General features: G+C 43.5%; 1 protein-coding gene across 1 annotated transcript; it reads left to right on the top strand.

Moving 5' to 3' along the window:
• The first annotated feature begins 6,010 nt into the window (after nucleotides 1-6,010).
• LOC127298755 (protein tesmin/TSO1-like CXC 2) lies at nucleotides 6,011-13,285 on the top strand. Its single transcript, XM_051328611.2, has 11 exons — nucleotides 6,011-6,242; nucleotides 7,095-7,264; nucleotides 7,347-8,082; nucleotides 8,481-8,878; nucleotides 8,961-9,032; nucleotides 10,891-11,071; nucleotides 11,147-11,242; nucleotides 11,324-11,390; nucleotides 12,154-12,319; nucleotides 12,413-12,816; nucleotides 12,902-13,285. Exons 1-10 carry the CDS (start codon nucleotides 6,198-6,200, stop codon nucleotides 12,789-12,791), a joined length of 2,310 nt encoding a protein of 769 aa, XP_051184571.1. The 5' UTR covers nucleotides 6,011-6,197; the 3' UTR covers nucleotides 12,792-12,816; nucleotides 12,902-13,285.
• Nucleotides 13,286-13,895: the final 610 nt, after the last annotated feature.

Here is a 13,895-nt window from a genome sequence, read left to right as displayed (position 1 = left end):
TTTACGAATATGGCTTAACAAATGCAGAATAAAACTAGCGTTTAATTTGTCAAGCACAAAGCCTATATAACTAGGGTACACCTATATGCACCAACAACTTATTCTAAGCAATTCACGCAACTATGTGATAGCAAGATATATAACTTCAAGAACGAAGGCTATCACAAAGTAAAGCACATAAGTAAAGAGCTCGGGTATAGGAATAACCGAGGTGACGCAGAGACAACGATGTATCCCGAAGTTCACACTCTTGCGAGTGCTACTCTCCGTTGGAGCGGTGTGGAGGACAAGTCACTCCAAATGCACGAGGGCCACCATATTCTCCTCGAGAATTACCACCAAAAGGGATGTCGTCGATCCACTATGGAACCTTCGGATGTAGAATTATCACCAAAGGAGACGGTGATGTTGTTTATGTTAGGCCTCAACTCCTTGACGAGGTTCTTTCCGCCGGTCATATGACTTGTACATCCACTATCAAGTACCCATTTCGAACCTCCGGCGGCATAGTCCTACATGAGATCAATTCTTGGATTTAGGTACCCATTTCGCAATGGGTCCTCTTTTGTTAGCAACAAGGGTCTTTGGGACCCAAATAGATCAAGCAACATAACCATCATATGGGCCAACATATTTAGCATAAACATCACCATAATAATCTTTAAATAAAACATAGTGAGGGTTAGCAATTCCCGCATCATCATCATTTATGGTTTTGCCCTTGGAGGGTTCACCATTAGTGATGACTTTCTTCCTCTCTTGTGCGGGCTTGGCCTTTTGCTTGTTTGCCTTCTTTGCCTTGGCATTGTAACCAAGGCCCTCCTTCCCATTGTTTGATCTTTGCTTACTCAAAAGATCATCCAAGGAAAGTTTACTTTGGGGAGAGGAGGCCTTAGCAAGTTCATCCTTCAACCTAGCATTTTCCTCAATAATATTTGCATGATCACATGAAGGAGTAGAGGTACTAGGTATGTCATATGAAGCGAGCCTAATTTGAAGTTGCTCATAAGACTTGGAGAGGAGAGAGTATTCACTCTTCAAGGCTTTGTGTGCCTTGTCTAGATCATCTAGATCTCTCACAAGTTTCTCATGATCAACACCAAATTTGGCCTTTTCCTTTGAAAGCACTTTAGACTTAGCTCTAGCAAGATCCCTAGCTTTAGTGAGCTTGTTAATTTTATCTTGAGGATCTCCAAGATTTTCTAACCTCTCTTCAAGAGAAGCTATGGTTTCTTGACTTTCCTCAAGGGCATTTCTAAGAGCATGTAGTTCAAGAGCATCTTCTCTCTCTATTTGGCATTTTTTCTCAAGAGTACCATTTAGTTGAGCCATACGAACCATGAGATTTGAAACATGCTTTTTAGTATTACCTTGTAGGTTAAGAATGAAATCATCAAACTCTAGCATTTCTTGTTTCACTTTTAGACTAGCGAGATCAACCCCTAGATCACTTGAAATGATAGGAATAGAGGGGTTAGGGGATGATACCTCGGAGGATTTAGCCATGAGGCAACTTTCTTCCTCCACATGAATGACCTCATTGAGGGATTCACTTGGTGATGAAGAGTTAGTGGAGAGGGAGGCAAGAGCGACCATCCATTAGAGGTTGCATCTTCTTCATCATCAACATCATCATCTCCGGAGGTATACTCTTCTTGAGTTGATAGCACAATAGATGTGTCCAAGGAGGACCTTGCCATGAAGCAATGTGCATTCTTGATATGAGGATTCTCATTGGGGGATTCAAAGAGAGATGAAGAGGGAATGTTGGTGGTGACAATGGCGGCCACTTCCTTTGAGCTTTCTTCATCTTCATCATCACTAGAGCTTTCAACTTCATCGGAAGAATATTCTTCCCTAGTCACTAGCACAATTTTTGAGGGCCTCTTGCCCTTCTTGGTCTTGTTGTTGTAGAATTTCTTCTTGGGGGCTTTTGAATATTTGCCCTTTGAATCTTTGCTCTTGTCCTTGGGAATGAGCCTTCCACCATGAGTCTCCCTATTCTCATAAGGGCACTCGGCAATGAAGTGGCGCTTGTCATCACAATTGTAGCAAGATCTTGTTCTTGGGCCCGAACTTGTGAACCCCCTTGAGTTGTTTCTCTTGATGTTGTCTTCCTTGGCCTTGGATGGGTCAACCCAAAAAGAGTTAGCATGGAATGCCATGTGGTCATGGTAGTGGTGTTCCAAGTCTTCCGGATAGGACATACTCCAAGATGCCCTATAAGATTCTTGAGGAATCATTTCTTCAACGGAGTTGACCGCCAAGGCAAGGTTGGACCCTTTTGTCATCCCAAGAGCTCGATTGCGAGAATCATGAGAGTTTTGCTCAAGCACCTTGATAGCTTGCATCTCGTGCACGACCTGTCGAGAAGTGAGAGAGGGATAGCATTCTCTACCGACAAGAGTCTTGATGTCAATGGGTACAAACGGCATCATGCATTCAATGTACTTCTCCTTGATCCAAGAGTCATTGATGTGGGTGGCACCAACAATCCGGAAGGAATCGGCAACGGTGAGAAGTCTTCCATACATGACTTCATGATCTTCATCCGGTAACCTCATGAATCCTTCGGCTTTATTCCGAAGAGCACTATACTTGTTCCTTCTCGTGCTCTCACTTCCAATGCAACTAGCGGCCAAACCATCCCAAGCTTCCTTGGCGGTGGTGAAATTCCGAACAAGAAACAAGTCCTTTGTCCCCACACTAGTTTGAATCATGTGCAAGGCGGTGTTGTTGAGTTGACTATCAACCGCTTCTCTTCTAGTCAACTTGTCGGGGTTGTATGGCTTGAAGCCTTCCACGATGATTCTCCAAAGTTCATTGGAGGCACTGCAAACATGAGAGCGAAACTCAAATTGCCAAGTATCGAAATTCTCAGCGGAAAACTTAGGTGGGTCGCCCCGAATGTTCATATGGGGATGGGGAACCGGTATATCGGGAGATAGAAAAGGTGGAGCTACTCGATTGTAGCTCTCACCTCCACTAGTTCCCCTAGGAGAAGCAATGGGAGATTTGATAGTGTTTAAGTTATCACCATCCACGGGTTTGGTAGAGGAGGGTAATGCCGAAGCATCTCCCTCTTCTAACGCACCCGTGTCCTTTACCTCTACGATGGGAACCTTGGGAGGGACCGGAGTCAAAAGCTCGGAAATCATTTTTCTCATGCTTTCCATTTGAGCTTCCGTGGATGACCTCAACGAATTGAAATCATCCATGGTGACCACCTTAGCGGCCCCTTCCGTAGGTTCTTCGTCCGGCATACTCTTAGGCGGTTAAGCCCGAAATAAGAGCCGAGGCTCTGATACCAATTGAACGGATCGTATGCCGCACCTAGAGGGGGGGGGGGTGAATAGGTGCTAACCAATTTTTAGTTCTTTTTCCAATTTAGGCTTGACACAAAGGTAAATTCTCTAGATATGCAACTAAGTGAATTTACCTATATGACAAGGCAAACAACTAAGCAAGATATAGCTACGCAATATATAGAGAGGGATAAAGGATAGAGGTAACCAAGAGTGGAGCACGCGATGACACGGAGATGATTCCCGTAGTTCCCTTCCTTTGCAAGAAGGTACGTCTATGTTTGGAGGAGTGTGGTTGCTACGAAAGCCAAACCAACAACCACGAAGGCTTCACTCAGATCTCCTGTGAGCAACGCCACAAAGGCCTAGCCCACTTCCACTAAGGGATTTCCTCGAGGTGGAAACCGGGCCTTTACAAGGTTCTTGGGGCACACATCCCGAGGCTCCCAAATCTGTAACAACACAACAATCAACAAGAGTACATCAACAACAACAACTAGGGATCCAAAGAGGAACACTAGCAAGGGGGCCCTTAGGCATATGAGGGGGAAATGAAAAACGCTTCGGTGATGATGTAGATCGGGGTCTTCTCCTTCGATTCTCCAAAGCACAAGGGATTTGGGTGGTTGAGGGAGGAGATCTAGCTATTTTGGTGTTCTTGGTGGCTCAGCAATGGTGGATGAAGTTCTTAGGGTTTGAGCAACATTCCAAGGTAGGTGAAGGGGGGTATTTATACCCCACTAACTTTTCTGCCCGTTGGAGGTGGATCGCCGGCAGTGCCGGCCTTGAGACGCCGGCAGTGCCGGCCTTGAGACGCCGGCAGTGCCGGCCACTTTTCTGAACCAGCAGGTCGACAGTCAGGCCGGCAGTGCCGGGCCAGAAACGCCGGCAGTGCCGGGGTGCAATCACCGGCAGCGATGCGGCCAGAATCACCGGCGGTCTGAGTGCACACCTACCGGCGATGCAGTTGATGTTGTCGGCAGTGCCGGCCAGGGCTAGGCTTCAGCTTCTTCCTTTTTCTTTTCTTCCTTTTTGAGTGGGTCGATATTTTCCCGTGGTATCTTTTCCATATCTGTAATCCACTTAGCACACGGTTAAATTGTCACCGGTGTTGTTAACAAACACACAAAACTCAGAGATCATGAAATGTTCTTTCATATGGCCATGGAGCTCTACATTGTCGACTTTGCTATGGGATATAGGGTTCAATCCCCTCATATGTACAAATGGATTATGTATATATATTCGTTGGTGGTAGGATTCTCCATGTTGCACAATAGGTCTTCGTAGTCTTGCACGTTAAGTATTGGCAACACGTCTTAGTTCGATGTACGTCTAGTTGAGGGAGTCTTCATAAAGTCTTTAGCCCAACATGTAGGTCGGTTGGAGCGTTGTGGATGCATGCCTCCACATAGTTGGCATCACGATCGTCGTGGGCCTAGAAGGAGTGCGAGCCCGTGTACGTAGGGTATGGGCTGGATCCACTTATATCCAACAAGCACCAAGACCAACACAAGAAACAAGGATGTGATCATCATCCTTAGTGGCATCAAGGAAGACTGTTTCAGACTCTTGTGTCTCAATGTAGTCAGTGGAAGGTGTACCGAGAGGCTCACTAGAATCCATGGTAAACTTGTCAGTAGCCAGGCTGTAGGAGAAGATGGTCTGTATCTAGCTATACTCCTGGACGGGTGGTGTCATTTGTTTTCGGGATCGCATATTGATTGGAAACTACTGTATCGCGCAAAATCATATCTTCGAAGCTATACGTGGCATTCGGTGCCCACTGTAGCGTGCCTTAGAGTCTCAAATGTAATAAAGAGAAGGTGTACCGAGAGGCTCACTAGAATCCACGGGAAATTTTCCAGTAGCCAGGCCATAGGAGAAGATGGTCTGTATCTAGCTGTACTCCTGGACGGGTGGTGTCATTTGTTTCCGATATCGCATATTGATTGGAAACTAATGTATCACGCAAAATCATATCTTCCAAGCTCTACGCTGCCCGCTCTAGTGTGCGAACCACGTATCTCAGAGCGAAACAATATATTTCTTTTGACCTCACCCGAATAAAGGAGTCAAAGATTTCGTGGTTGGTTGCTAGGAGTGCGAGCAACCCTATCGTTCCGGACAAGGCGTGGCAGCTGTGTGCATGTGATTTTACCGCAGGACAGCCTATCTCCAGCGATTACAATTTTACATCGGTCACCGTCGATAGATTCACGGAGCACGCTCGCTTTGTGGGCCCTCCTCACCCATTCACCGCGTCGACCATATGCCACCGTACAAACCCCACGGCTTACCTTGGACAGTCGTCTCAGACCGAGGCCGCATTTTTCACCGACATGCTATGGTAAGAAGAAATATTTCCGGCTGTCAAACACTACAAATGGTTAGACTGAACAACTCAACCAGTGCTTGGATTGGTCCAGCTGGCCCCCTCTTGCCATTTACATAATTTTGTAACTCAATCAGTAATAATAATAATACAATGGACACAATTTACTCTTGCAACTTTGCAAGTGGCATGGCGCAATAGTTGCCTGATTGGTTCCTGGCCGAAACGCCGACAGCGGCGGCCCACCCGTCAGGGCGAAAAAACGAGGTTCCCGCCCACGGCCGCCTCCCTCGAAACGTAACGCACCCGAGAGCCGAGAGACCGGACACGCGGAACGGACCACTGGCAGTATATCTTTGAGAGTCGACTTGCTTAGGTCGACGAAGCACGGCCCAGTAAAAAACCACCATCATCAGCGGCAGCGCTGGCCGCCGCTACTCACCACACTCCTCCTCACTAGCCCAGCAGTAGGGTAGGGCTGAGCGAGAGGCGGATGCGGGAGATCCCACGGGGGGTCGCCGCCGCCACCGCCACCGCCGGAGCAGGAGGGAGGCGCCATGGACACGCCCGATAGGCCCCGCGCCGCCGCCGCCGGATTCGAGGTCCGCTTCCTCATCCCCGGGTCCTGATTTTAGGGGGGGCGAATCGCGGGTGGTAGGGCTTGGACGAATCGCGGGCCGGCGTCCGGTTCGGTCCTCCGGGTGCGGCGATTTGGTACTACGGGGGGCTTGCCTTGATCCCTCCCCCGCTTGTTGATGGGGGTTTCCGGGCCCTGGATTTGCTGGGTATGCTAGGTTTAGAGCATGCGCTGCGGGTGCGATTTGGGTCTCCACTCCATTCAGCCGTCTGCGGTGCTGCATTGGGGGTTGACATTTAGGGGGGTTCTGCCTGCGTGGAGTGGTTGGGGTTTGACTTCATTTCTGAACAATCACACCGTCCCCCAATTTATTACGGGCGTTCTCTCTGTGGATTGGGGCCATTAGTGTCAGATGAACCCATTCGATTGCTCATCTTGTGAGGGAGGGGAGGCCGGCTGTTTGCTTAGATTTGCCCTCTTACTTTTATTATAATTATTGGAGTATTGTTGAGATGATGATATGTTGTGTGCCTTGTTAAGAAGTAGACGGTGAGTTTGGTGGTTAGTGTACAGATCAGTACCTTGCAACGATCTCTGCTGGTTTGGTTCGGTTGCTGGTTCAAGTTCATTTGTCTGTTCAGTGACATACTTCCAGCCAGGGATCTTCCCCCTTCAGCCTGGACACGAGTTACTACTTGATCATCACGGAGGAATTACTTTACGGATTAGAATCTGATTGCAGTATGGTTCCCCTGGCAGTACAAACTTGCAGTCCTGATGTGCACTTTGATGTTGTTGTTATTGTGATTGTACAACTCTCTGACTTACTGTTCGTTTTCAGTAGCCTGTATTCTAATTACATTTTTCCTACCTGCAGGACTCTCCTGTCTTCAATTTTATCAACAATCTATCGCCTATACCAATCCATAAACCTCAAGACACATCGCATAACGTGCAGCTATTCAAGTCACTGGACTTGGCTCCCGTTTCTTCAATCTTTGCTTCACCGCATGTCAATCCACCAAAGGAACATAAACTTCTGACAAGGTAAATTTGCATTATCTTGTAACATGTGTAGTTCAATCCATTTAGGCTTAAGCCTTACTGTACGTCTTTCCGTATTAACCAGGGATGATTCTGTTCAACCTTCTCAAGATTCGAATTCTCCTAATAGTGTCAGAACCCGATTAGGGAGTACGATTAGGATGATCAAATGCAAAAACATTGTTCCAGAGAGCTGCAGTTTCACTTGTCACCTAAATGAGGGATCTATTGGTTCTTCTGCCGACACATCAAACTCTACAAGTAAATTGCCTCAAACCATCCAGTTCGTTGGTGGCCATGCAGAATGTGACAAGAATCAAAATGCTGATGGTAATGAAGATCTTGCTAGGGATCAGGGGTGCACAGGACTAGAAGACGTCCTCCTTGATCACACTGGTCCAGATCAAATGGATTCATCACAGCCTGGAGGAATTGTTCATGAAAACCAGCTACCTGAACAGCATGAGGATGGATTTGCGGCATATGACGGGGATTACTTGATTACACACGAATCAAGTAGTCATATGCTGAGATTAGCCCCACCATTTGCGTCAGAGACACAGTTAGTGAATGAGACACTAAATGCTGACAATGCATTCTCTGGTAATTCCATGTCGACTGATGAGCCAAGTGGCACTTATATGAACAATGCTGGACATGATCCTCATCTTTACTGGGATGGACCAGTTGAAGGGTCCGCGCCAGATTATACCCCCCAATTGCTCCCTGGTGCTTGTCAAAGTCAGTTGGCGCCAAATGATCAAATGTGTAATGCTGTTGAAGAACCTAGTGAATATTTGCCAATGGACCAAGACCAAAGTGTATGTATACTTCTAACTTCTTGCTGTTATTATGCAAAATTTTGGACACATTCAACATATTGGCTTACAATTAATCGTAGTTGGGTGCTTATTTATCCAACTAGATAGATATAGCAGTGGTATGTATATTAAATGTTACAGCTTACAAGCCTGAGAAATTGTAACAAAACCATTTAGGAGGTCCTGATTTCATTTTGACGATCTATTGTTAATATATTAACAACTTACCAGTAGGATTTAGCTCTGGTACACTCTAGCAGCCATTTTCTAATAATATTGAAATGAATCCAATCTTGCATGTATTGCATATTGTTGGTTCCTTTACCACTTATAACTAATCTGACTGAAGTGTCAATGTTCTCATCACAGCAAAATAACTTATTTTCTTCTTCTGGCAGGCCTTGTCACAGCATATGCGTGTTATGAGCAGGCGTTGCCTTTTCAACGAAAAGGCTGGAGTTGTCAATAAAGCTGCGAAGAAGACCTCAGGTCATCATTCTGCTAATACAACTACCCCCAGATGCAAAACTAGTTCTGGTGATAACAACTCAAAGCCTATGAGAACCCCTCCATGTGCATTGCCTGGTATTGGTTTGCATCTGAATACCCTTGCCACAATACCAAAAGACAAAATAGTCCCCCATGTTGCTCAGCCTTCTATAAATCAAGCCAGCAACTTTCCATGCGCTGTCAGTTCTTCTCCACCAACATCGGAACCAAATACTGAAGATTCCTCTCAGGCAGTCGTGGTTGCAAATGCTGATGAGCCTAGTCAGGCTGGTCCCAAGAAAAAAAGGTATGATGTCTATGCCCATAATTATAGGTCACCAGCATCATTTAATTGGAAAAAATCATGGAAATGCAATAGTACTGTGCAGACACAAATTTGATGATGGTGATGGGACTGCATGCAAGCGCTGTAGTTGCAAGAAATCAAAATGCTTGAAACTGTAAGATCTCTTGTACCATTTCTTCTGATTTTCACCAACTACTATGCCACAAGATTAACGCAAACATGAAAGCAAGTTTGAATATTAGTTTTCTATAAATGTGTTGGTGCTGTTATTAGCACTTGAGGTCTAAGATGCAGGGGTACAGAGTTATCATGCTGTATCAGGTTCTCCAAGTTTTGTACTAGAGAATCATTGCTCTAAGCCTATACACATAATATGATTTCTCTAAACTTCCAGACTCATCTTCCTCATGTGATTGCCTCATTTATCAGTGCATTCCTGAGCCAGTTGATTTCCAACCTTTGTTTTAGGGTTGTGTGCTTGCTGTGATGTACTACTCTGGAGTCTAGTTATGGTAATCTTTGTGGGTTTTAGCAAGAAGTTGCTGTTATGCCTTCAGCAAAGATGTTTTCAACTTTCATGTTGTTATATCATTCAATACAGAAAATGTACCACAATGCAAGTTTCTAGATATCTGGGCGTTTAGTTAGCTGCATTTTTTGTGAGCCAGTTACAAATGTATACGGTATTGTGCTAATGAAATGTAAGAGGACAGTTGTTGGATACCATAATTTTCAACTTCAGTCTGCTTTATTGCAGAGTAATAGACTTTTCACAACAGCTTAAAGTTAAGCACATCAAGACTTTTCACAATAGGTTAAAGTTAAGCACCGCAAAGCACATTAACCTCAAACTGGGCCTTATTGTCGCTAACCTGTGTGACACGGAACGTTGGCATACTGACATGATAATTAGTCATGATTTCATATGGCTTGCTTCCATTATTTACGATGACATAATGATGATCATAATTCATTATGAGGAAGCCTAAAACAGAAAGCTGTGGTGTGCTTGGCGAATATACAGCTGCAGATCTGTGCTACCACATCTGGTATTCTAGTCACCCAACTATTTACGCATATCTTAATGAAGGGCAGTTTGGTCTGTCATCTCTAACTATTGTACACTTTAACAAGGATGAGATTGCTCTGTGGGTCACTAAAATGTAGTGCAAGTTTTTCTTCATGCTGTGCAGCGTGGCAAATAGTACCCCCGTGGAGTGATTTGCATTAAATGTGAACCCAATCCCAAGTTTAGGGCTTGATGGTTGCTGGGCTATAGTGTACATAGCTGCCAAGTTTAGTGACCTGTAGTGCTATTTACTCTTTAACAAGTGGTGTAAAACTTTGTAAGGGTGCAATGCAATTGACTTCATATTTAGATGGATTTAAATCTGGATACGCAATATGGAGTGTGTGTTTGTTCTGAATATAATTACTGGTATCTCTATCTTTTTTTTTCAGTTTTTCCCAGTGTTCTTCTCTTGTGAAAGGACAGTGCTTGATAAAATGATAAATATGCCCTTCTTTCGACAGAAGTTCTTTGTTTGAACCAAGTGATCACACAAATGAAAGAGGCAAACTTGAAGTATACTAAACTGGGGAACTATGATCTTAAATAGCAGTATTCTGGATGACTACATTTGTTATGCCAGAAAAAAATATAGTTATCTTTCTCTAACATCTGACTGCATTCATGCACACACTATCTCCTGCTAAGCTAGATAATATTATTGTGATGTGTGTGATATGTTGTGGCAAACTATACTTTCAGAGTGTGTATTATGCAAAGCCAGAAATTTAGAGTGAGAGCAAATGCCATGAATCTAGAGTGTTCTGTAGCCAGTTTTACCCTTCTTGAATAGTTCATACTCGTTTTGGCGCCCAATTTACTTTTGTTTGCCCATTTTAAGAGTCACGAAAAACAGCTCTTGTTTTTACAAGATACAAAGTTTTTCTTCATGCTGTGATGCATTCTACCTGACATATTGACGTATTGGCTAATTCTCTTACAGTTACTGCGAGTGTTTTCATGCTGGAGTATTTTGTTCAGAACCCTGTTCATGCCAAGGCTGTCTGAATAAGCCTGGGAACATGGAAATAGTTTTATCTACTCGAGAACAGATTGAATCTCGTAATCCACTAGCATTTGCACCCAAAGTAATTCGCACATCTGAGCCTGGTCAGGAATTAGGGGTAAGAGGCTTTCTTCATATTTTCTTCCTTTTTTCCCCTTTACTTTCACTCATTACCATTCTTCCAATATTGTAGGAGTACACTAACAAAACTCCTGCTTCGGCACGTCACAAAAGAGGATGCAACTGCAAGAAGTCATCGTGTCTGAAAAAATACTGTGAATGCTATCAGGTTTTTACTCTTACATGATCTAATATTTGTCACTTCGCTGGTTAGCCCACCTGCATCTGTCTTACTGTGCTCTTCATCAAGGGTGGCGTGGGATGCTCCATAAGTTGCAGATGCGAGGGATGTAAGAATGCTTTTGGAAAAAGAGAGGGTGAGCTCCTTTTATAGTTATAGGCTTCTCTTATAAATCTGCGAACTTCTGCATGCACCAGAGATCATAGTTGCATTTGTGTGCTGAAGCTGTTCCATTCAGCACACTGGTTAGGCGAATAAACAAAGAAGTTTTGAGAGCTTTAGGTTGACAGTAATTGCTTCAGATTAAAATAAATACTCAATAAGTTGTGTGGACCTGAAGATTAATATTTCAGCTTGGAAATCTAGTACATGGTCCAGGAGTGCTAGTATTTGTTAGTATATTTTGCATGAAATGGGCTTTCCTGACAGTATTTTGTAACTTTTGTCGTTGTCCAATGTGATTATTTAGAAGGCCTGGCTACACTGCTTCAGTTTGACTTTGGACTATTGCCTGATTTAAATACTACCTCTGTTCATAAACGGATGTCTAAAGTTTGTCTAAATTCGAATGTATCTAGATAGACAAACCTTCGACACCTTTTTATAAACAGAGGGAGTACAAATTTTCTTCTTACTGCTAGCAAGAAGATTAGCTTGTGAATTGATTATGTTTTTGTTTTGTTTTATTATAAAGTACAATGCTAGCAGTACATTGTGAATTACATCTGCTTATGTTTTTCTAAATACAATGACATAACTTTCTTGTATAGTTTTCTGAAACTTTTTATCCTGCCATTACTGTTAAGTATAGAAGGTTGAACTGTTTTATAGTCTTGTTGAAAATTTGTTACCAGTCATAAGTAGCTACTAGCTTTTGATGATCCATTTTTCCATTGAAGGAGTTGCACTGTTGAGTGTAGACGAAGTTAAGCTGGGATACGAGGAAAATAGTGCCCTTGTAAAGGAAGAAAAAAACGAAAATGATAATCAGCTCGTTATCAGCCAAGCTGCTAATCCTGCTCCTGCTGAGAATGTACTGACTACACCTTCAGTTATGAACATCAGGTTTGTGTATCACACCTTTGCACATATGTTACCGTGAAATGGGAATCCTACTGTTTGATACTGAAATTTGTGGAGATTTTCTCTTCTTTACAGACCCTTGGCTTCCATTCTGCCTTCAAGCTCCAAGAGGCCACGATCTTCGGCAAAGCTCCTTGGACAATCTCCTCGACTATGCAACTCTCAAGCTCACCCGAAGGCTGATATACTGCTCTCACCATTTGAAAACTATTCCGCAGAAATGGTTTGGGGACCTGGTACATCAGATAGCCTGAAAGGAGGTTTATCTCCTCAAACTTCTGTCAAGGTAGTGTCCCCAAATAAAAAGAGGGTATCTCCCCCGCGCATTGGTACTGGATTGTCTCCGATCTGCAAGAGCGGCAGGAAGTTGATCCTGAAATCTATTCCTTCGTTCCCTTCTCTCTGCGGTGATGTAAATAACTCAGACCCCAAGACCACCTTCCCAGCTCCTTGAATTCATCAGCATGTATCACTTTGAGGTAAATCTTAACTTTTTCTTGTTGAGACGCGAATCCTGTTTCCAGTCCGGCCGTACTCACCCAGTTAACAACTATTCCTGTGCAGGTCATTTCATTATTTACTTGTTGGTTCCCTAGATGACCAATGCCCACCGCCAATGGTCTGCCTCAGTTCCTCCATCCTCCAGAGTTTGATGAATGGCCAAGAGAGTTTTGTTTTCGCCTGCTCCATTTAGAGCCTTATAAGTACCCCATCTATAGTAAAATGTTGAATAATAATGTACCAATACTACCCCCAGAGAGCCGGCTGCTAGTAGTTATGTCCACACTTGTGGAGACAGATCCTTGTTGAGTTGCATATCTATGTTAATCTGTATAATTAATTATATATTTATTTTATCCATCAAACTCGGATCAAACCGTCAAGACCATATGTACTTTGATCAAAATCCGCAATATTTATGTAAGAACGCAGCCTATTTTGGACCCATGAGTTCATGTTTGCCAATGAATATGACTTTTATTATTGAGAAAATTTGCTACATGACACTTATTTCCGGGTGTTTGTCAAAACACATAGTTTAATTATATCTTTGCCAGGTATCATTACAATTCTATGATACATTTGACAGAACACACCACCTAGCTAAAAATGTAAAGTTTGCACTTTGTAAGGTGTCAAGGTGGCATCTCGGTGGGGTCTTATTTTTTTGTTTGTTGTGTATTTTGACTTTTCTAGTTCAAAAATTTTGTGTCAAAATTTACACTAGAAAAACCAATATGTACTACAAGTGGGATTTAGGTGGGATCCCACTTGACAACCTAGCACTTTGTCTTCAGAACCATTAATAGCATGGTCATTACATGCAAAAGTGCAAAACTTTCCGTTTTTAGCCAGGTGGTGTGTTCTCGTGAATGCGCCACATAATTGTAATGGTAGCTGGCAAGAACATAATCACCGGTATGTTCCATCAAACGCTAGAAAATAACGGTGTCATATAGCAATTTTTCTCTTTATTTTTTGGTGGGGGAGTGAGTATGTATGATTCCACTAGTAGTTCCGTATTCTTTCGGTTAGTAAATCTACAGCGTTTATACAA

The sequence above is a fragment of the Lolium perenne genome, chromosome 5 (genome assembly GCF_019359855.2).
Source record: "Lolium perenne isolate Kyuss_39 chromosome 5, Kyuss_2.0, whole genome shotgun sequence".
Taxonomy (NCBI): Eukaryota; Viridiplantae; Streptophyta; class Magnoliopsida; order Poales; family Poaceae; genus Lolium; species Lolium perenne.
The sequence above is the reverse complement of the archived record's forward strand: the minus strand, read 5'-3'. Positions and strand labels throughout refer to the sequence as shown.